We start from the raw sequence: 21,476 nt of genomic DNA, 5'->3' as shown, positions 1-21,476 counted from the left end.
AATCCACCTCCCCTGCACATCTTTGGGTTGTGGGGCTAACTAAACCCACGCAAACACGGGGAGAATGTGCAAACTCCACACAGACCGTGACCCTGAGCCGGGGTCGAACCTGGGACCTTGGCGCCGTGAGGCAGCAGTGCTAACCACTGCACCACCGTGCCCTCACTCAAACGTTTAACTCGGCTTCCCATCAATTTACATAATGTTTAAAATAAAATGGTTTGTCTGAGCTTTGATTGGGATTTCTGGGCTTTAGGCAGCACTTGGCCCATGGGAATCAGCTTTCGTGCTCGTGGTAATGGAACTAGCATTGTGGCTAATCAGTATTTTCTTGCCTTTGAACGAACTATCCAACTCTACTGTTTCCTCATAGTGTTGCAGATTTTTCCCTTTCAAGTATTTATGCAAATTCCTTATGAAAGTTATTGAGTCTGCTTTCACCGTCTTTTCAGGCTGTGCATTGGCAGTCACCATAACATGCTGGGTAAATGTTCTCCCCATGCACCCTCTGCCAATTACTTGAGTGGAGCACCAGTATGATTATGGTTCACGAGTGTCGTCCTTTGCATATCACAAGATTAGGAGTACTTTATTCAGCCATTTGGTCCTAACATTCAATCTTATCGTATGGTTCACCTATACCTTAATTCCACATGCCTGACATTACACAATATCCTTTTTTCAAAAATATTTTTATTTTCCTCCTTTTTCACATTTCCTCCCAAATTTACACCCAGCAATCAACAATAATCAGTATTGAATGAAATGTCAATCCCCATATCAATAACAACGATCCCATCCTCCCCCCAAACATTATCCTGTATGTTAGTGTAAACAAATGACAAAAAGGAATCACCCATAGTCACCATTATCACACACAGTCTCTCTCTCTCTCTCTTTCCCCCCCCCCCATGTTCAATGTAATCCAATTCTCGAGAATGCATAATGAATAATGCCCATGAGTTGTAGAACCCCTCTATCCTTCCCCTTAGTTCAAATTTGACCTTCTCAAGAGTCAAGAATTCCAGCAGGTCCTGCCGCCAGGGCACAGGGTGAAGCGATTGATCTCTACCCTAACAGGATCCACCTTTGACCGATCAATGAGGTGAAGGCTACGACATCTGCCTCCGCACCTGTTTCCAACCCCGGCTGGTCTGACACCCTGAATATGGCCTCCCGATGGCCTGGGCCCAGTTTCACGTGCGCCACTTTAGAAATTACTCTTAAAAACCTCCTTCCAGTAATCCTCCAGCTTTGGACAGGACCAAAACATATGAATGTGGTTTGCGGGGGGGGCCCCGGCAACGTTCACACACCTCTTCTACCCTCTCAAAGAGCCAGCTCATCCTCGCCCTTGTGAGGTGTGCTCTATATACCATCTTCAGCTGTATCAGCCCCAACCTCGCACACGAGGTGGAAGCACCTCACACCAGAACCCCCTCCTCCATATCCTCTCCCAATTTCCTCCCACTTTGCCTTGATCCCTTCCAGCGGTGCCTTCTCTTCCAAAATAGCCCCGTAAACGCCGACACTGCCCCCTTCTCCAATCCCCCTGTCGTCAGTACCTCCTCCAGCAATGTGGAAGCCGGCTCTACTGGGAAGCTGTATCTCCTTTCCGGCAATGTCTCGAACCTGCATGTATCTCAATATTTCCCCCTGCTCCAGCCCATACTTTGCTCCCAGCTCCTTCAATCCTGCAAACCGACCCCCAAGAAACAAACCTTTTAGTGTCCTAATTCCTTTCTCCTCCCATCTCTGAAAATTTCCCTCCCAATTCCCTGGCTCAAATCGATGGTTCCCCCAAATCGGCATTTCCCATGACCCTGCCCCCAACCCGAAGTACTGGGAAACTGCCTCCAAATTCTCAACAAAGTTATTACTACCGGACTCATTGAGTATCTCCTCTGGGCCGTCGGGAGTGGCGCTGTTGCTAGCGCCTTCAATCTCGACCCCCTACACAAACGTTCCTCCATTCTGACCCATTGGGAGTCAACCCCTCTAACCCAGCTCCATACCTTCTCCACATTCGCCGCCCAGTAATAATACATCAGGTTTGGAAGACTCAAACCTCCTGCCTGCCTTCCTCTCTGTAGTAGCACCTTTCTAATTCTGACCACCTTCCCTCTTCAAATGAACGGGGTAATCATCCCTTCAATCTCTCTTTTTTAAAAAAAAAAATGCTTTTGACAGGAAAATCGGCAGGCATTGGAAAATAAACAGGAATAGCGGCAATATATTTTAACCTGCCATCTCACCTTGATTACTCATGCCCAGGTTTTATGTCAGTCTTAAATTTCAATTGACCCAACATCCACAGGTTTTTTTTGCACTTTCCATGAAGCGATTTTTAAGTTTCCAAGCAAGCGCAAACAAGAAATTTTTGTTTGTTAATGAATAAATTATTCTTCAGAAAGCTTTTGTTATGCAGATCAGTAAATGCTGCCCCTTTCCTGTTCCAGTTACCTTTATCAGATTGCACATCTAGGAGATGATGATGATGAGCCAGAGTTCTCCTCGGCCATGCCTTTGGAAGAAGGAGATACCTTTTTCTTTCAGCCACGACCTCTCAAGAACCTGGTACTGGTGGACGAACTAGACAGCCTTTCACCAATTTTGACATGCCAGGTATAAATAAATTAATTCGAAATCCTTCACTTTGTAGGCATTCTTAAATGGAGTTGGGACTCTTTGTTTCAGCAACTATTAGATTGCCTGGATTGTGTAGGTTTGCAGGTTTTAATTGTGTACTTTATTTTGACACAATTAATGACCACTGTGTAGTGCTGATTAAATGATGTGAATCATGTCTCTTCTCCGAAAAGTATTTGAGGAAAGTGATCTTTTTCTGATTCAGCCATCCGTGTGTTGTCATGACAGTTTTATGTCTGTCACCGATGTTTAGCTATTGCTTCTATTTTTATCTGCAGATTGCTGATCTGGCCAATGAAGACACACCTCAGCTGTATGTTGCCTGTGGGAGGGGTCCGCGGTCATCATTGAGAGTCCTGAGGCATGGTCTTGAGGTATGACATACGTGGAATTATTTTGGTTTGTACCAGGCTGTGTCACCAAGATGCAAGTGATTGTATCTTTAAAAGGCCACAGAGGTTCCCTGAGTCCTAACTCGATAGAAGCATCCTGTAATTGAACTGGGGCTATACAGTTGAAGGTGGTACACTGGGCGCACTTAACTAGGGCTAGGATGAGTCGATTCTTTGAGGGGATGGAAGATGGGTATGAGCGTTGTGGGAGGAGCCTGGCAAACCATGTGCATATGTTCTGGGCATGTCCTGAGCTGATGAGATTTTGGGTTTTCCTTCAGCACCATTTCGGCGATTCATTAGGTGTAATTGAAGCCCTTTCTCCTGGTGGCCTTATTTGGAATGTCAGCCCTGCTGGAGCTGCAGATGTCTTAGCCTTTGCCTCGCTGATCGCTTGCAGGCGGGTTCTGTTGGAGTGGAGGTCGGCTTCTCCACCCAATGCCTCGCTATGGCTGGGAGATCTTATGATAGAGTTTTTGCACCGTGAGAAAATTAAGTATACGTTAAGGGATGCAATTGAGGGGTTTTATAAAAGATGGTGTCCTTTCATTCTGTATTTTAAAGAGCTAGTTACTGTCAGCTGTTAGCGGGGGTGGGAGGTTGTGGTTTTGTTTGAGGATGTGTTTTTTATTCTGTATTCATTAAAAAAATGTTCAAGAAAAATATTTTTGAAGAAGAAGCATTGTGTAATTCAACTGGTGACGAGAAGGTCCCAGGTTTCATCTGCTCTGGTTAGTTAGCGCACCCCAATTGGGAAACTATAATTTGCTTTAAAGTGTGTGGGCTTGACTAAGGGATAATGCAGAATAATTGGTCAAAGTTTCAATTCCTGATGGCGTGCCCTGTGTAGAAATGTCTGGTCAGGAACGAATCAAGCTTGGTTGAGCACTGTTTGTACTGCTGGTTAAATGATGTGAATCATGTCTCTTCTCTGAAAAATATTTGGAGAAAGTTTTTAATTCTCTGATTCAGCAGTCCATGAGTGCTCTGCTACCGATGATTTATCATACTGCTTACGTTGGGAAAGCAGAAATTTCCTCCAATTAAATATTAGGAAGACTTGAAGCTATTATCTTGTGTCCTTGCTCCGTTTCCTAGTGACATGCTTTTTTTCCCCCTCACTGTTGGATTGGATCTATGAGATCCAATTCGAGCTGTTTGAACCCCGCTTTAAAATGAACAGATACTTTTGTAAAATAATGTAGAGGACATTTGCCCAGTTTCTCTCGTTCTTTCACAGGTATCGGAAATGGCTGTCTCAGAGCTGCCCGGTAACCCTAATGCCGTATGGACTGTAAGAAGACATGTGGAAGGTATGACCTGAATAATATGTGGACCAGAAACCTGTTTGGCCAATGTTCACTTAACCGTGTCCAGCAAATATGTAGTGCTGGCAGCCAATTCTCCAAAAGTAATATTTTTTGAAGAAAGCAATAATTCTTATTTCAAATGTCCACGTTGCAGAGTTGAACAAACACTTTGTTAACACATTGGAGGTTTACAAGCTTTGGTGCTACAGAATTAATTTTAAACAATTTTTCTACAGTTTGTCCCCCTCAAAACAAAATCATGTGCAATAACCCTGAAATAAAAGTTATACAAAGCGAGCACAGAGAAACAGCTGGAAAGTAATCAAATCCATAGACATCAAAAGCATTGTTGAAAGTAATGAATGGATTAAACCAAGCCTCAATTGATCTGACATATGAAACATGGTTACTAAAGTTGTGGTTAATTTTTGTATAGAAGCCTCACACTTACAAAGGAGATAATGAATACAGTTTATTTCAATTATATGCATTTCTGATCACTTTCAAAGCCTCACATTGATTCTAATTTCAGTGTTTTTATCCAATTTTTCATTTCCCTTTCCTAGTGGTGTTGGCTCATACTAGCATATGATTCCATTCCACAGACGGTGTCAACCCTCAGCCATCTTGCCTACATGCCATTATTCGTGCGCCGGCTCAGATAGATATCAGCAGTCCATGTGGCTGGGAGGTATTGTGATTGAACATGATTCTATCATCCAAAATCCATGCACTTGCATTTTCCAGCTACTGCCATTGGATGGCGAACATGAGTGAGCCATCGGGTGCATTTCCCATTCTAGCCCAGTGTATTTCTCGGTTGTTCTCTGCGCAGTTACCAAGGTTGAGGTTAAGTAATGGAGCATAAATTGGGGTTAATGTGGGAAGGCATGCTATGATTTCTGTCATTGTATTTCTTGAAATTTGTGAAAGATGTACAGATGTGAAAACTGCAATAATGATCTCTCTGGCTAGGCACATCCTGTTAATGATAAATCCCAGTGGAAGTTCAAAATAGACTTGATTGCATTTACAAATTGGAATGCATGATAACGACTGGTTCAACATCACAACCCAGGTATATATCAGGAAAACATTTGATAGAAGAATATGTTTGCCATATGCATGCATTTTCTGAGATTTGATTTGAAGTGCAATAATTTAGAATACTTGCAGAAATCTGGTGGATGCTGAAGTGGTGACTTGTTAATGAGAATACGTTCCTTTTTCAAATTAAATTTGAAAATGCTCATCATTTGTAACCCATCCCTAATAGCCTTGAGAAAGTGTGATGTTACAGTCTCCATTGCATCACAGCAATGTTTACATGTTCTAATTTTGGCACGGGCTTTCCCATAATTGTAGAATCATGGTTGTTTTACTCATTGATTTTGCATGCATTGGCTCGATAAGCGAGAGTGACAGTGCGGAGTTTGCCTAGCCCAAGTGATCTTTTTGCTGTTGCAGTTTGTACCCTGGTTGTCCTCTTTTGAGTCTGAAGAGCAGTACTAACCAAGGCTGGTATGTGGTGGCTCAATCTCTACCAATACCAAGCCTCTGTTTCTCTCCCACAGGTGGCCGGGGAAGGTGCTACTCATTCTAGGTGCGTACCTGCTGATAGGGCCTCTTGGATACTGGTTTAGGACAGACATTGTAAAGAACGGTCCTAACCAGTGATTTCGTGAAGCAAAGTACTGCCGATGCAGATATTCTACATTAAACGATGTTGGCTGGATAATTGTGACATCCCCCTTCCACCCCAACAATAGAATATTAAAAGGATCAGCAATGAACAGTATCAGTGTTGTCATTGGGCCAATGTAGTTCATTTCCAACAGCACAGAGAAAAAAAGTCCTGTTATGTTGCAATGTTTACTTCTGAGAATTCTTATCATCTCAAATTGCAACCACTTATTCGAACCTCCAGACCGTAATTTACTGCTCACAGTACCCTTGCTAAATGTGATTCAAGTTTGGAAGAGCATGATTTATGATTGTTCTGCGCAGTTCAAATTGACATGGACATTCCTTTTGGCATTAATTGCACCTGGAATCCTAGTGACAACACTAAATTCGATGATGGGGGGAATTAAGGGAGTGATTGTATTGTTTTTAATATTTGTATGTACTGAGCAATATTTGTTCTAATTTGGTATGGGGAATTTGGCTCTTTCAGATATTGGGGCTTATTTGGGAAATTTAATTAAGCAGTGATGCAATTAGTTATTACGATATTTGTTATGTCAGCGTTTTGGTTCATACAGCAGAATACCGGTTATGAGACTGGTTGGTTGGTTTTATGACTTGGAATAGTGGCAGTGTAAAATGCAGGATTTGACGAACTGGCCAGGGAAGTACAAGGAATCCCAAAATTTAGTACAGGTTTAGTTTAGGAAGCCCCAGATTAGTGAGGTGCGGATGAATTAATTTGGGGTTTGTTGTAAACCAACAGTTTAGCAATATACTTGTTACTCGTTCTTGGGTGTAACCTGGCTACCCCCACAGTAAGCAACAATTGAGTGTTCTCCACAAAAATGTTTCCCGGTTCTTACAACAGAAACCTTTTTAGTATTTGTTGTTTTGCCTGCTAGTCGCAAGTCACTGTGGTTTCTTTCCTGGACACTTGTGTCCCTTTTCTTTGGCCTTCAGCTAATGGCCCCACGTTTAAGTACTGGTTGTATTCTGGTGAAAATGGCTCCCTACCTGACAACGGATTGCACTAAAAGCTGATCAACTTTACAAGTATTGATCAAGCTTGACCACAAATATGTATTTCAGTCGCATTCCCCTACCCCATAGCCATTAATTATATTCCGTGAAACTGATTGTCCTCAGTAGTTCTAGTCTGGAGCTAATACTTTGAAGTGAGGTGGGAATATGTATTTTCACAATAGAAATAAAATCTACATAATACAAAAAATTATTACAGTTTAAAACGAACGTAATTAGATGAAAGGTAGGTGCAATTGAAGATTAAATGGGGTGAAAATGAATGGGCAGGATGTACAGAAAGACTGGCTATGCTTAGACTAGATAACTCGCTTGTCCCAGGGGGCTTGCATCCCAGGGTGCAAAGGAAATTGGAGGTGACAATAGCAGAAGAGCTTGCCGTAATCTTCCAATGTTTGCTACTCACAGGAGCTAGAGATTTGGAGAGTGGCAACTGTCCAAGAAAGGATGAGATTGTTCCTGGTAACTACAAGCCAGTCAGTTTAACGTTCGTAGTAGGTAAGGGTTTAGAAACAAGAAAGGATAAGATTGTTCCTGATAACTACAAGGCAGTCAGTTTAACATTCGTGGTGGGTAAGGGTTTAGAAACAATCAGCACAGAAGGAGGCCATTTGGCCCATCATGTCTGCACTGGCTCTCCAAAATGAGCATCATGACTGAGTGCCATTCCCCTGCCTTTTCCCCGTACCCCTGCACAATATTCAACAGTAAACCGGGAAATAAGTCAACAGCCAATTGAGAGTTTTGAGGGAATTAAGAGGTGGTTGATGAAGAGAATATGTGGATGTTGTCAATATGGATTGATAAAAGAGGGCCAGTGTCAACTTGGATTTAAAAAAATTACCTTGAATACAAAAACAGGAAGTTGCAGTTAATAGTTGTTTTTAACACTGGCGGATGGTAGACAATGGTCCCCAAGGGTCAGTCGGATATGGTGGATACGAACGACTTGGATTTTGGGATAGTGTGAAATTTTGAATTTTACTCAAGTTTGGTAAATAGCGAAGATTATACCAATTAACTAAAACAGGCTCGCAGACAAGTGACTGATGGAATTTTATTCAACAAAGTATGAGGTAAAGCATTTTAGCAGAAGGGAGAGGTAAAAGGTTAATGGCATAATTCTAAGGAATATACAGAGACGTGAGATTTCATGTGCATAGATGTTTAAAGTTCAGTCGTCAGCAAAGCCTATGGGATCCTGGGCGAGATTTGGGTGGGGGGTGGAAATACATGCCCCTACTGTGTATTTCTCGGCGGTGGGAGACAGCCGCCATTAGCTAGTGGTGGGATCTTCTGGTCCTGCTGCTGTCGGTGGGATTTCCCATTGCGTGCCCCCCCCCCCCCCCCCCGTCACCGGGAAATCCATGGCAGGGGTTCATCGTCGTCATCGGTCCCGGAAGGTCCAGCAGGCAAAAACGTCCAGAAAATCTCCTCTATTAAGTACAAAAGCAGTGAGGTTATGCTGAGCCTTTGTGAAGTTCTGGTTGTGCCACAAATAGACTATTGTGTCCAGTTCTGGTCACCATACTTCAAGAAGAATGTGAGGGTCCTGAGGATGTAGAGAAGATTTACCAGAATGTTCCAAAAATGAGGGATTTTAGCTATAAGGTTCAGTTAGAAAAACTCGGCGTGTTCTTGAAGAAAAGCAGATTGAGGAGAAATTTGATAGAAGTGTGCATGGTTATGACAGGATTAGATACAGCAGTCAAAGAAAAGTTGTTCCCATTAGCTGATGGTACATGGACTAGGGCACAGATTTAAAGTATTAGGCAATGGGTGCAGGGAAATATGAGAGAGAGCTTTTTTACACAGCAAGGGACCTGGAAAGCACTTACGAGAGTGGTGAAAGTGCAGATGATGAATGATTTCAAAGGAAAATTGGGTGAGCGTGTTAGGAAATTAAACTTGCAGGGCTACGGAGATAGTGTGGGAAAATGAGACTGATTGAATTGCTGTCCAGAGAGCTCACATGGACTTGATGGACTGAATGGCCTGTGCCGTAAATGACTTTAAAATCTTCTTAAATGCATAATTGAATTTGCCAGTAATACATTTTAATAGTGTTGAATGTTAACCTGCAAGTGTATTTTGCACCTTTCTTTTGTGTGTGTTTAGATGAGTATGATGCATACATCATTGTGTCTTTCGTGAATGCCACGCTGGTACTGTCTATTGGTGAAACCGTAGAGGAAGTGACAGACTCTGGATTTCTGGGTACCACCCCCACCCTCTCCTGTTCCTTACTTGGTGAGGATGCACTGGTCCAGGTAGGGGTATAGAATTTGATTTGGTTCGGTGGAAGTACCACATTCAGCTGTGTTTGAGCTCTCATTCCTTCTTTAATTTTCTGCTCCTTCGTTCTTTATTGAGGCAATTCCTTTAGTGGGGTGATAAACTAAATGTAATTGTTCCTCTAGTTTACAGTACAACTTGTATACAAAATGCACCATCTGCTAACTAGTTGTGACCTGTATATTGGCATGGCTTCTGTTATTTACTTGGGTGTCCATAAAATAGCTGGACTCAGTAGCAATATTCAAAGTTTTACATATCTCTCTGCCTTTATTTCAGTCCCGTTTGTGGCTTCTCACCTGAAGAACATGTAGTATATAATTTTATCTAATTTGTGCCATTATTTTTTGAAAGTAGCATATTTGTTCTGTTTTTGTGCACAAGTCTCCAACTACAGAGCTTCAGGTGAGGTGTACTTAATTGGTCATCTCAAATTGTTCCTCTGCCTTCCACCAGCACTGATCCACCGAACAGCTACTTCCCCAGTCAAAATTCCTCCGGGTGGCAGAGCAGAATCCGTACTTGTACAGCTGTTTTTCTTTAACACTATAGTCCTTAATTTAAAAATTTACATCCGCAGCACTGCGCTAAAATCTGAGTGAAAATTGAACATTTACATTTTGTTGTAATGATAGTTTCACAGTCTTGTTATGGTATTTTGCTAAAACATATGGTGTTAATTAGAACGCTCTACAGTATCGATTAAATAATTAAAAAGGTTAATAGAATGTTTGCCGCTACCTCAAGCAGTCTGGAATGCAATGTGGTTAGTTATATAGTTAGCTGGAGCTATGGTTGGAGTTTGTTAGAGTTCTGACCACTACGTCAATGGATATTTTGGCCTTGGGGGGAGGGTGTAGTAGCAATTTCTCAGAATGATGCTTTGGCTGAAAGGGCTAAATTGCATGGACAGGATCTGCGGGTAGAATTGTATTCCTTTGAGTATAAAATATAAAGAGTGATGTGTTTTAGTTAAGAAAAGTTTGTGGGAGGAGTCCAGAGTCCCGACCAGCGATATTGTCTGATGGTACCTGTTCGAGCAGCCGAATAGCCTACTGTTCCAATGCGTGCCAGAACATGACTTACTTTATTGAGGTGGCGTTCCTTTAGAAAGAAAAGGTGCATTTTAAATTGTTGATTTTGCCCCCACCTCTTTCAAAAGGCATTCAATTAGGCATCTGTTATTTGCTATTAAATTTAGAATCCCCAAATGTTGTTTTCCGAATTAAGGGGCAATTTAGCGTAGCCAATCCACCTAACCAGCACATATTTGGTTTGTGGGGGTGAAACGGGGAGAATGTGCGAACTCCACATTGATGCAGCTGGGATCTAACCCGTAGGCACCGTGTCGCCCACAGGCATCTGTTTTAATAGTTAAAATAGCGTTATAGATTTTCCTTTGGAGAATAATCTTTCTTTCCCAATCTCTCTCCCTCTTCCAAGCATTGTTGTTTTTGCCTTCGTTATCCATAAGGTAAATCTTTAGTCTCGACCTAAGCAATGAGGGGTGAACTTGACCAGAGATTTTTAGTGTAAAAATAGTGAAAGATGCTTCTCATCCATGAACAAATTCTTCCCATGATTAGACTGGGGATTATCAGCGGTGGAGCAAGAGGGATAGTAGATGTTGTATTATCTAGGAGCATCGCCATTCAAGCAGGAACTGTAATATTTAATAAATCAGAAATATTTGAAGAGAACAATTCAAAATAAAGTTCAACTGAATTAAGAGTAATTAGGTTCCACTGAGTGTTATAATTTTATGATGAACCAAATTGCATTCACCAGAGGTACCTTGCTGCGATAGCTCATCCAAAATAATGAGGAGGAATTTTTCAGTGCATTCTTTAAAATATATTGTGTGTTGGTGCACAAAGGCCTGTTATTGTTGCCTTTTACAAATTGAGGTGTTGGGTTGCATTCAAGGCCATTATAGGAATGTATGCGTCGCACTGTAGCCCAAGGAATGTCCAGCTCCCTTTGTGGTTTTTAGGTGTACCCCGATGGAATCCGTCACATCCGTGCTGATAAGAGAGTCAATGAGTGGAAGACCCCTGGTAAAAAGACGATTGTGAAATGTGCTGTGAACCAGCGGCAGGTGGTGATTGCTTTGACCGGCGGGGAACTGGTCTACTTTGAGATGGATCCGGTGAGCACGCGTCATTATATCAGATTTAAGAGTTAGAAATCCCTGCTCTCAACATATAGTTGCCAACATCTCATTTTACCTGAAAAGTATTCCCTTTGAGTTTGTGGCTTGCTCCTGGGTTGATATCCGTCCTTCTTAAAACAAGCCACCAGGAGGTGCCAGAGACTCCTCAGCAATAATGACTCAGTTCTACATGAATGAATGAAATCGCTTATTGTCACAAGTAGGCTTCAAAGTAGGCTTCAGCATACAAAATGATCAGAGGGTTAGATAGGGTGGACAGTGAGAGCCTTCTCCCGCGGATGGAAATGGCTAGCACGAGGGGACATAGCCTTAAACTGAGGAGTAATAGATATAGGACAGAGGTCAGGGGTAGGTTCTTTACGCAAAGAGTAGTGAGGCCGTGGAATGCCCTACCTGCTACAGTAGTGAACTCGCCAACATTAAGGGCATTTAAAAGTTTATTGGATAAACATATGGATGATAATGGTATAGTGTAGGTTAGATGGCTTTTGTTTCGGTGCAACATCGTGGGCCGAAGGGCCTGTACTGCGCTGTATTGTTCTATGTTCTAAATGAAGTTACTGTGAAAAGCCCCTAGTCGCCACATTCCGGAGCCTGTTCGGGGAGGCTGTTACGGGAATCGAACCGTGCTGCTGGCCTGCCTTGGTCTGCTTTCAAAGCCAATGATTTAGCCCTGTGCTGCTACTACTTAGCAAAAATGAAAAGACAATTTTCAGATTTGGTTTTCAGTAGGTTCAAGATTAATTTATGAAACATATTCTCACATCTAGGAGGTAGGAGTCAGGAGGAAGAAGAAACCAGATTTTAAAAGATTGCATGTTTAGTCGGCATTGATTTAAGTTCCATCAGGCAGGAAGATATGTTTGAGAATGGGGGCGTGAGAAAAGAGCAGAAGGAGTGGGTGCGTGGAATTTAAACATTTGCATTTTTTTGGGATTAAATTGTATCTGAACTGATTATTTTAGTAGTTGATGGTTAATGTTATAATCATAAGCCTGATCCTGTTATGTTAAACTGTCTCTGCGATGTGCTGTGAAACAGGATTGTGCACCAGATTTTTCAAGTGTTACTTTTGCAAAATTTTGTTTGCAGTCTGGACAACTCAATGAGTACACGGAACGGAAAGAGATGTCAACTGATGTGGTCTGCATGAGTTTAGCAAATGTCCCTCCAGGGGAACAGCGTTCTCGATTTCTGGCTGTTGGTCTCATAGACAACACTGTCCGAATTATTTCTCTGGACCCTTCGGTAAGTTTTACCCAATTGCCTTTCGGTAAAGTTGATTAGATGTACTGGGTCGTAGTTGGGGAGGTCGGTGGTGTGGTGGTATCGCTGGATTAGTAATCCAGAGGCATAGGAGACCCAGCTGCAAATCCTACCATGGCAGATGGTGAAATTTGAATTTTAAAAGTCTAATGATGACCATGAAACCATTGTTGATTGTTATAAAGGCCCATCTGGATCACTAATGTCCTTTAGGGAAGGAAATCTGCCATCCTTACCTGGTCTGGCCTACATCTGACTCCAAACCTAGAGCAATGTTGCTGACTCTTAAATGCCCTGAAATACACTCCGTTCTAGGGCAATTAGGGGCCCACATGTCTTGAATGATTTTTTATAAAACCTCAATGCACTTTTACTGATCCCCATTCCTTTAAAAAATATATGTTATAAAATGTTTTTTGCCCATGGGATGTGGACTTTGCTGCAGCATTTATTTCCCATCCCTAATTTGAGAAAGTGGTGGTGAGCCTCCTACTTGCATCGCTGCAGTCAGTGTGGTGCAGGCGCATCCACAGCGCAGTTCAACGGGGAGTTCCAGGATTTTGGCCCAGTGGCAATGGAGGGATGGTGACATGTTTCCAACTCGGGATGTGGTGTGACATGGAGAGGGGTTACTTGCAGGGTGGTGTTGCTATGCATCCACTGCCATGGCTGTTTAAGTGGTAGAGATTGCAGGTTTGGTGGGTGCTTCTTGCAAGCCTGGTCCTGGTATTTCCACAGAAGCACATTCAGCTGCTAATGAGACTAGTCTGGTATTTGGTAACTGTTGAAACCTAGACCATATGGCAAAGTTGGTAGCAACATCAGACTGTCTTCCACTCACAAGTTTGGTGTTGGGAACTCTTCCAGGAAGCTGATTGGGAGTTTGTTCTTACAATTTAGGGGTGGAACACTTCACTCAGAATATTATGTGGTGATTTCTTGCAGTCAGCACTGTTGGGAGATGAGAAACTTGAAACCTAATGTTGCATTCCTGCCACTAAATACCAAAATGATAGAAGTACGAGACGAACTGCACCACTAGCGTCATTCTTCCTTTAAAGAGCTGTTAATTAGATTACTTGTAGTGAAATTATACACAAAATACTGGTCAGCTTTTCGACTTGGACCTTGTAATCCTAACTCATTTTTTCAGATTAATCTTTTCGTTGAATAACCCCCCAACATTTATAACAAAAACAGAAAATGATGGACAATCTTGGCAAGTCTGGCAGTATCTGCGGAGAGAGAAACAGTTAACATTTTGAGTCTGTATGACTCTTCAGAGCTACAGAGAGGGATACGAGTTGGATTATATACTATATATAATCCAACAGTAGCACAAGTGACTTCACAGCGCGAGGATCCCAGGTTCGATTGTCTGCACGTTCTCCCCATGTCTGCGTGGGTTTCCTCCGGGTGCTCCGGTTTCCTCCCACAGTCCAAAGACGTGCAGGTTAGGTGAATTGACCATGATAAATTGCCCTTAGTGACCAAAAAGGTTAGGAGGGGTTATTGGGTTACAGGGATAGGGTGGAAGTGAGGACTTAAGTGGGTCGGCGCAGACCAGATGGGCCGATTGGCCTCCTGCACTGTATGTTCTATGAAGGGGTAGAGTACCAGGAGCGGAGCAGATCAGTGCTTGGAGGGATTGCAACAAAGATATGTAGGTCATGAGACAGGAAGTGTTAATGGCAGTGTGAAGGGCTATTGAAGGTGTTACTAGTGGCACAGTAGTAAGATATCAGAAGGTGTTAATAGAACAAAGGTCGATGCTCAGTGAAAGCAAAACTAAACAAGTGACCAACGGCCCAATTTGATAGGGGAGGGGGTGGAGTGTTGCAGTGGGACAAAGTATTTTGGATGTTTTAAAAAAGGATCAAGGTAGAGGGGGAACAGTCACAGTATAAACAGTCACAGCATAAAATTGAACAAAATGTTATGTGTGTCTCCCACCTTTGTGTTTACTTAATACTGTGTCCCTTATTTGTCAACATTATTTGATCCCACTATCTCCTCTAACTTCAAGTGCGACACCCCATAAAACTGCCTTGATCGTAACGTTTCCTCTTACTAAATGCCATTTCCACTCAACGTTGTCTAACTTAATAAACAGTTCCAATTAAAGGGCAATTTAGCATGGCCAATCCACCTACACTGCCCATCTTTGGAGTGTGGGGTTGAGGCCCACGCAGACACTGGGAGAATGTGCAAACTCCACGCGGACAGTGACTCAAGTCCGGGGTCGAAACCAGGTCTTCAGTGCTGCGAGGCAGCAGTGCTAATACTGTGCCACCATGCGGCCAAAAGCTTTCTAACTGTTAAAACCTGCGCACACTTGGAGCAGAAACAATGCGCTCATATTTGGTAAAGCTTTTTGAATACCTCTTGTACAAGAAAAAGCTTACCTGATTTTCCCCTTCGATCAATCACTTCCAGTCCTTCTGTTTGAAATTTTGTTGAGTCGACCTCTATTTTATTTCCTCCTGTGGTCAGGACTCCCATAGAATCATAGAAGTTTACAGCATGGAAACAGGCCCTTCGGCCCAACCAGTCCATGCCGCCCAGTTTTTAACCATAAAGCTAGTCCCAGTTGCCTGCACTTGGCCCATAACCCTCTATACCCATCTTACCCATGTAACTATCTAAATGCTTTTTAAAAGACACAATTGTACCCGCCTCTACTACTACCTCTGGCAGCCCATTCCAGACACACTCTACCCTCTGAGTGAAGAAATTGCCCATGTTACTCCAAAGCTTACTTTTCTCTTTGCATCCATGCTGCTTTGAAATCAATGCTCATCATTGCAGGCTCCCATTCTAACTTTGTTTTCCTGGGCTGCAGTACTAAAAAGCATCACCTCAGCCATCCCTTTCTACAGTCCAATGGCTTTCATTTAAAAAAATATATATATTTTTATTCTCCCTTTTTCACATTTTCTAGTCCAATGGCTTTTATAACCCAAACTTGCTGCTTTCTGATCAGCATTGCCAACTGCTGCCGGCCTTGGTCTTCCGCTATGATTTCTCAAATTAGGAAAGAAAATACATTTGTCAGGTAACATTTTGAATTAATCTTTTGCCCTCTTATCACTGTATATTTCTTTGTCATCGTTCTGCACCTCAAATGCACAATGATGTAATCAAAATCTGTTGGCTTTATGCTCCCTTCTCTCACTCAGCCCACTAATTGGCGTTCCCTCTAGTTGTGCAGTACAACAGATGGGCTGCACATAACCAACTTTCCCATTAAGGTGCTCATGAGCACAAGTGCATAGTAATCTTACAGGGACCACGCAGTGCAGCAAACAGGCTGTGCACAATAAAGAAAAATTAGAGGGAACATTGCCAGTGACTCCTAGACTACGTTTACATGAGGAACTGGTCTGTAATGTTCAAAATCTTTTAACAATGTTAACTACACAGATCAGTGATTGAGCCTGGGCCCTGGCCCACATTACTCATATCACACCAATTATCGTATTTAGGGAGCTATATTAACCTCGTCTTCATGTCATTCTCAGGATTGTCTGCAGCCTCTCAGTATGCAAGCCCTTCCTGCACAGCCTGAATCTCTCTGTATAGTTGAGATGGGAGGTGCAGAGAAACAGGATGAGCTGGGAGAGAAGGGTTCCATTGGCTTCTTGTACTTAAATATTGGTTTACAGGTGAGTAAACACAACAGGTATCTGGGTCAGGGGAGTGTTACTGGGTATGAATTGTGTTGTGTTTTCTGTTTGATAACCCCTGAGGAATGGGTTTTGCTGCATAATTCTGTGTTCTGTTAGACCCTAAATGTGTGATGATATTTACCATAGTTAATCATTCACTGACGGATTCAATAGTGGTGAAATCTTGCAGCATGTCAGTGATCGCCGCTACCAGCAAAAGATGATGCCAAGCTGTGAAAACAATTTTACACTCGTTCTAGAAAAGAGAAGACTGAAGGGTGACCTGTTGAGGTTTTTAAAAATACGAAGGAGTTTGGTAGGTTAGGTGTAAAGAAGATGTCGAGACCGTGAATGTAAACGGTGCTGAAATATCCAGTAAGGAATTGAAGAGAAACCTCTTGAATCAGAGTGGCAAGAATGTAGAACTTGTACTACACCGGGTAATTGAGGTTAATAGTTATTTATTTAAGAGGATCTTGGCTCAATTAATGGGGGATAAAGGATGTGTTGTGGGAGAGCATTTAAATAAATACGGAGTGGGGGGGGACATAGTGCAGTGGATAAACATAAAGTATCAACCAATCATGCCAAAATACTGTACCGTCCAATGGAAGGCTGTAATCTAAGGGTTCAAATTATATAATTAACCACGCGATCCTCACGGCTTTAAGGGTTTTAAGAACTCCTGAAATTAAATTATGGAGCAGCACGAGGCAAGCAGTGAACATGTGGAAGAGGGTGTATTGATTAATTGCTTCTCACTCCTCTTAAACTTATCTGTAACCTGCTGCTTGGAGATGCTCACAAATGACTTTTTGACTCTTTCATTCCCCTCTTTTCACTGGGGATCTAGTCCTTAGCATCTACTCCATAACTTTATGCCAATGCCATGTCCTGGGAACACAGTTAAAATCAAGGTTTGCTGTGCGAGTGTTTAGTTGTTGCCTTGATTTTATCACATTGTTGCAGGGTTCACTCCAACTCAGCATTTTTGCCCAGGGCGAGGGGCTGCTTTATTTATATAAGACCACTGACAGCAAGGCTCGTGTATTCTGCATTTCTATGTGCTTTGTCCTAGCCAAGTATCTGCTTTGCTGGCATAATATATTCTAAGATTCTTCTGTGGTTATCTCAGAACGGAGTATTATTAAGGACAGTGTTGGACCCAGTCACTGGAGACTTGTCTGACACACGGACCAGGTATCTCGGATCACGGCCTGTCAAGCTTTTCAGAGTCAGGATGCAAGGGCAAGAAGCGGTGAGTGCGCACAATTATATCCCTGACTTCCAGAAACTGATGGGCTGGACGATAATGACACGAAAATTGCGAGTATCACTTTCGGTAGCACATGCTGATCATGGGCTGTAATCTTAAGCAAAGGATTATCAAAATGCAGGTCTAGCTACCTGAAGGAAACTATACCGCGAGTGGAAAATGTCAGTTAGTTCTGACACTTAGTATTTCTTCTTCCTGATTTTTCTTTGCATTAAACTTCCCACAGAGTTTGATTAATTGTTCACGATTTGCTTCCAAGTTACTTTCGTCCTTTTATGTACTATGAAGGATTTCTTCCTATCCCTAGTGTATTCCACTGTTCTAATAATGCTGGGAACCAAAACCATTTGTTAGCTGCCCATGCATCTGTGCAAAGTATTTGGCTATCTGAATTTGCTATTGTACTCTGTCTGGATATATAGAAGCAATTTTACCAAACTGGAGGTCCCAGTGGCCTTTTTTGTGTGATCTTGGAATCTTGTGAAAGGGGGAAGTGTGGAAAGAGTAGTATAATGGTTCAGATGATATTCAATGAAGTCATTATCGTCCAATCCTCGAAAGTGAACTTTAAAATGATGATGCATTCAGTCTGTGTTTCACCTGATAACTTATGATTACTGCAATGTTTCTGATTTAAAGTTTACGTGTCACTGATCCCATGCAGTTTATTCTCTTGGTGTTAGTTGTTTTTTTTTATTCTTTATTTGTTTCCTTTACCCATGTAGGTTTTGGCCATGTCCAGCAGGTCGTGGCTAAGCTACTCTTACCAATCCCGCTTCCATCTGACACCTCTGTCCTATGAAACTCTGGAATATGCATCTGGCTTTGCCTCTGAGCAGTGTCCTGAGGGTATTGTGGCAATCTCCACCAATACACTGAGGTAGGGTTCACCAAAAAAATCCAACCTGAACAATGAAATGGTGGCACAATTTCATGATAGTTTGAATGAAAGAAGACAAGGGGAAATTCCATCTCTTTCCCCATTAGTGTCCAGCAAGGATCTGTTGTTGAATCATCACTCAAGTGTTTGACAGTGTGTTTCTCAAGGCTTTCAATAATCTCAAAATAGGATACGAACGCAGATTCAGGACTTGGCGACTTCAGCCTTAGCGTACAAGCTAAAGCACAGGTGCTAGAAGAGAGCTTTGTAAACTCCGCTTTGCTGCTGATTATAACCTCATGGCTCAGTATATTATGCAATCAATTGCAAACCACCTTGTGACAACTTTGCTGCAACCTGATTAATAACCCTAACGGAGATGGTAGTAAATCTTCCAACCAGCCTCGAGGTTTGCTAGTGTCACACGGGAGGGTTTAAACTAGTATGGCAGGGGGGTGGGCACGGGAGCAATAGGTCAGAAGGTGAGAGCATTGAGGGAGAACTAGGGAATAGGGACAGTGGGGCTCTGAGGCAGAGCAGACAGGGAGAAGTTGCTGAACACAGCGGGTCTGGTGGCCTGAAGTGCATATGTTTTAATGCAAGAAGTATTACGGGTAGGGCAGATGAACTTAGAGCTTGGATTAGTACTTGGAACTTATGATGTTGTTGCCATTACAGAGACCTGGTTGAGGGAAGGGCAGGATTGGCAGCTAAACGTTCCAGGATTTAGATGTTTCAGGCGGAATAGAGGGGGGTGTAAAAGGGGTGGCGGAGTTGCGCTACTGGTTAGGGAGAATATCACAGCTGTACTGCGGGAGGACACCTCAGGGCAGTGAGGCTATATGGGTAGAGATCAGGAATAAGAAGGGTGCAATCACAATGTTGGGGGTTTACTACAGGCCTCCCAACAGCCAGCGGGAGATAGAGGAGCAGATAGGTAGACAGATTTTGGAAAAGAGTAAAAACAACAGGGTTGTGGTGATGGGAGACTTCAACTTCCCCAATATTGACTGGGACTCACTCAGTGCCAGGGGCTTAGACGGGGCGGAGTTTGTAAGGAGCATTCAGGAGGGCTTCTTAAAACAATATGTGGACAGTCCAACTAGGGAAGGGGCGGTACTGGACCTGGTATTGGGGAATGAGCCCAGCCAGGTGGTAGATGTTTCAGTAGGGGAGCATTTCGGGAACAGTGACCACAATTCAGTAAGTTTTAAAGTGCTGGTGGACAAGGATAAGAGTGGTCCTAGGGTGAATGTGCTAAATTGGGGGAAGGCTAATTATAACAACATTAGGCGGGAACTGAAGAACATAGATTGGGGGCGGATGTTTGAGGGCAAATCAACATCTGACATGTGGGAAGCTTTCAAGTGTCAGTTGAAAGGAATTCAGGACCGGCATGTTCCTGTCAGGAAGAAGGATAAATGCGGCAATTTTCGGGAACCTTGGAGAACGAGAGATATTGTAGGCCTCGTCAAAAAGAAAAAGGAGGCATTTGTCAGGGCTAAAAGGCTGGGAACAGACGAAGCCTGTGTGGAATATAAGGAAAGTAGGAAGGAACTTAAGCAAGGAGGGCTGGAAGGGGTCACGAAAAGTCATTGGCAAATAGGGTTAAGGAAAATCCCAAGGCTTTTTACACGTACATAAAAAGCAAGAGGGTAGCCAGGGAAAGGGCTGGCCCACTGAAGGATAGGCAAGGGAATCTTGTGTGGAGCCAGAGGAAATGGGCGAGGTACTAAATGAATACTTTGCATCAGTATTCACCAAAGAGAAGAAATTGGTAGATGTTGAGTCTGGAGAAGGGTGTGTAGATAGCCTGGGTCACATTGAGATCCAAAAAGACGAGGTGTTGGGTGTCTTAAAAAATATTAAGGTAGATAAGCCCCCAGGGCCTGATGGGATCTACCCCAGAATACTGAAGGAGGCTAGAGAGGAAATTGCTGAGGCCTTGACAGAAATCTTTGGATCTTCACTGTTTTCAGGTGATGTCCCGGAGGACTGGAGAATAGCCAATGTTGTTCCTCTGTTTAAGAAGGGTAGCAAGGATAATCCAGGAAACTACAGGCCGGTGAGCCTTACTTCAGTGGTAGGGAAATTACTGGAGAGAATTCTTTGAGACAGGATCTACTCCCATTTGGAAGCAAATGGACGTATTAGTGAGAGGCAGCATGGTTTTGTGAAGGGGTGGTCGTGTCTCACTAACTTGTTTTTCAAGGATGTCACTAAGATGATTGATGCAGGTAGGGCAGTGAATGTTGTCTATATGGACTTCAGTAAGGCCTTTGACAAGGTCCCTCATGGTAGACTAGTACAAAAGGTGAAGTCACAGGGGATCAGGGGTGAGCTGGCAAGGTGGATACAGAACTGGCTAGGTCATAGAAGGCAGAGAGTAGCAATGGAAGGATGCTTTTCTAATTGGAGGGCTGTGACCAGTGGTGTTCCACAGGGATCAGTGCTGGGACCGTTGCTGTTTGTAGTATATATAAATGATTTGGAGGAAAATGTAACTGGTCTGATTAGTAAGTTTGCAGACGACACAAAGGTTGGTGGAATTGCAGATAGCGATGAGGACTGTCAGAGGATACAGCAGGATTTAGATTGTTTGGAGACTTGAGCGGAGAGATGGCAGATGGAGTTTAATCCGGACAAATGTGAGGGAATGCATTTTGGAAGCTCTAATGCCGGTAGGGAATATACAGTGAATGGTAGAACCCTCAAGAGTATTGAAAGTCAAAGAGATCTAGGAGTACAGGTCCACAGGTCACTGAAAGGGGCAACACAGGTGGAGAAGGTAGTCAAGAAGGCATACGGCATGCTTGCCTTCATTGGCCGGGGCATTG

The 21,476-nt window shown here is 42.9% G+C and overlaps 1 protein-coding gene across 3 annotated transcripts in view; it reads left to right on the top strand.

Moving 5' to 3' along the window:
• The window catches only part of sf3b3 (splicing factor 3b, subunit 3), a 57,222-nt gene that overhangs the window by 19,810 nt on the left and 15,936 nt on the right, over window positions 1–21,476 (top strand). For all 3 annotated transcript variants that reach the window (XM_072518603.1, XM_072518602.1, XM_072518604.1), the window contains exons 10-18: window positions 2,460–2,625; window positions 2,928–3,023; window positions 4,282–4,354; window positions 9,200–9,351; window positions 11,370–11,525; window positions 12,642–12,797; window positions 16,337–16,480; window positions 17,619–17,741; window positions 18,485–18,639. In XM_072518603.1, coding sequence (XP_072374704.1) covers window positions 2,460–2,625; window positions 2,928–3,023; window positions 4,282–4,354; window positions 9,200–9,351; window positions 11,370–11,525; window positions 12,642–12,797; window positions 16,337–16,480; window positions 17,619–17,741; window positions 18,485–18,639 — 1,221 coding nt within the window. The remainder of the gene's footprint in view (window positions 1–2,459; window positions 2,626–2,927; window positions 3,024–4,281; window positions 4,355–9,199; window positions 9,352–11,369; window positions 11,526–12,641; window positions 12,798–16,336; window positions 16,481–17,618; window positions 17,742–18,484; window positions 18,640–21,476) is intronic.

This window comes from Scyliorhinus torazame, chromosome 10 (genome assembly GCF_047496885.1).
Source record: "Scyliorhinus torazame isolate Kashiwa2021f chromosome 10, sScyTor2.1, whole genome shotgun sequence".
Lineage (NCBI taxonomy): Eukaryota > Metazoa > Chordata > Chondrichthyes > Carcharhiniformes > Scyliorhinidae > Scyliorhinus > Scyliorhinus torazame.
Note: the sequence above shows the minus strand (reverse complement) of the source record. Positions and strands in the feature narration are given on the sequence as shown.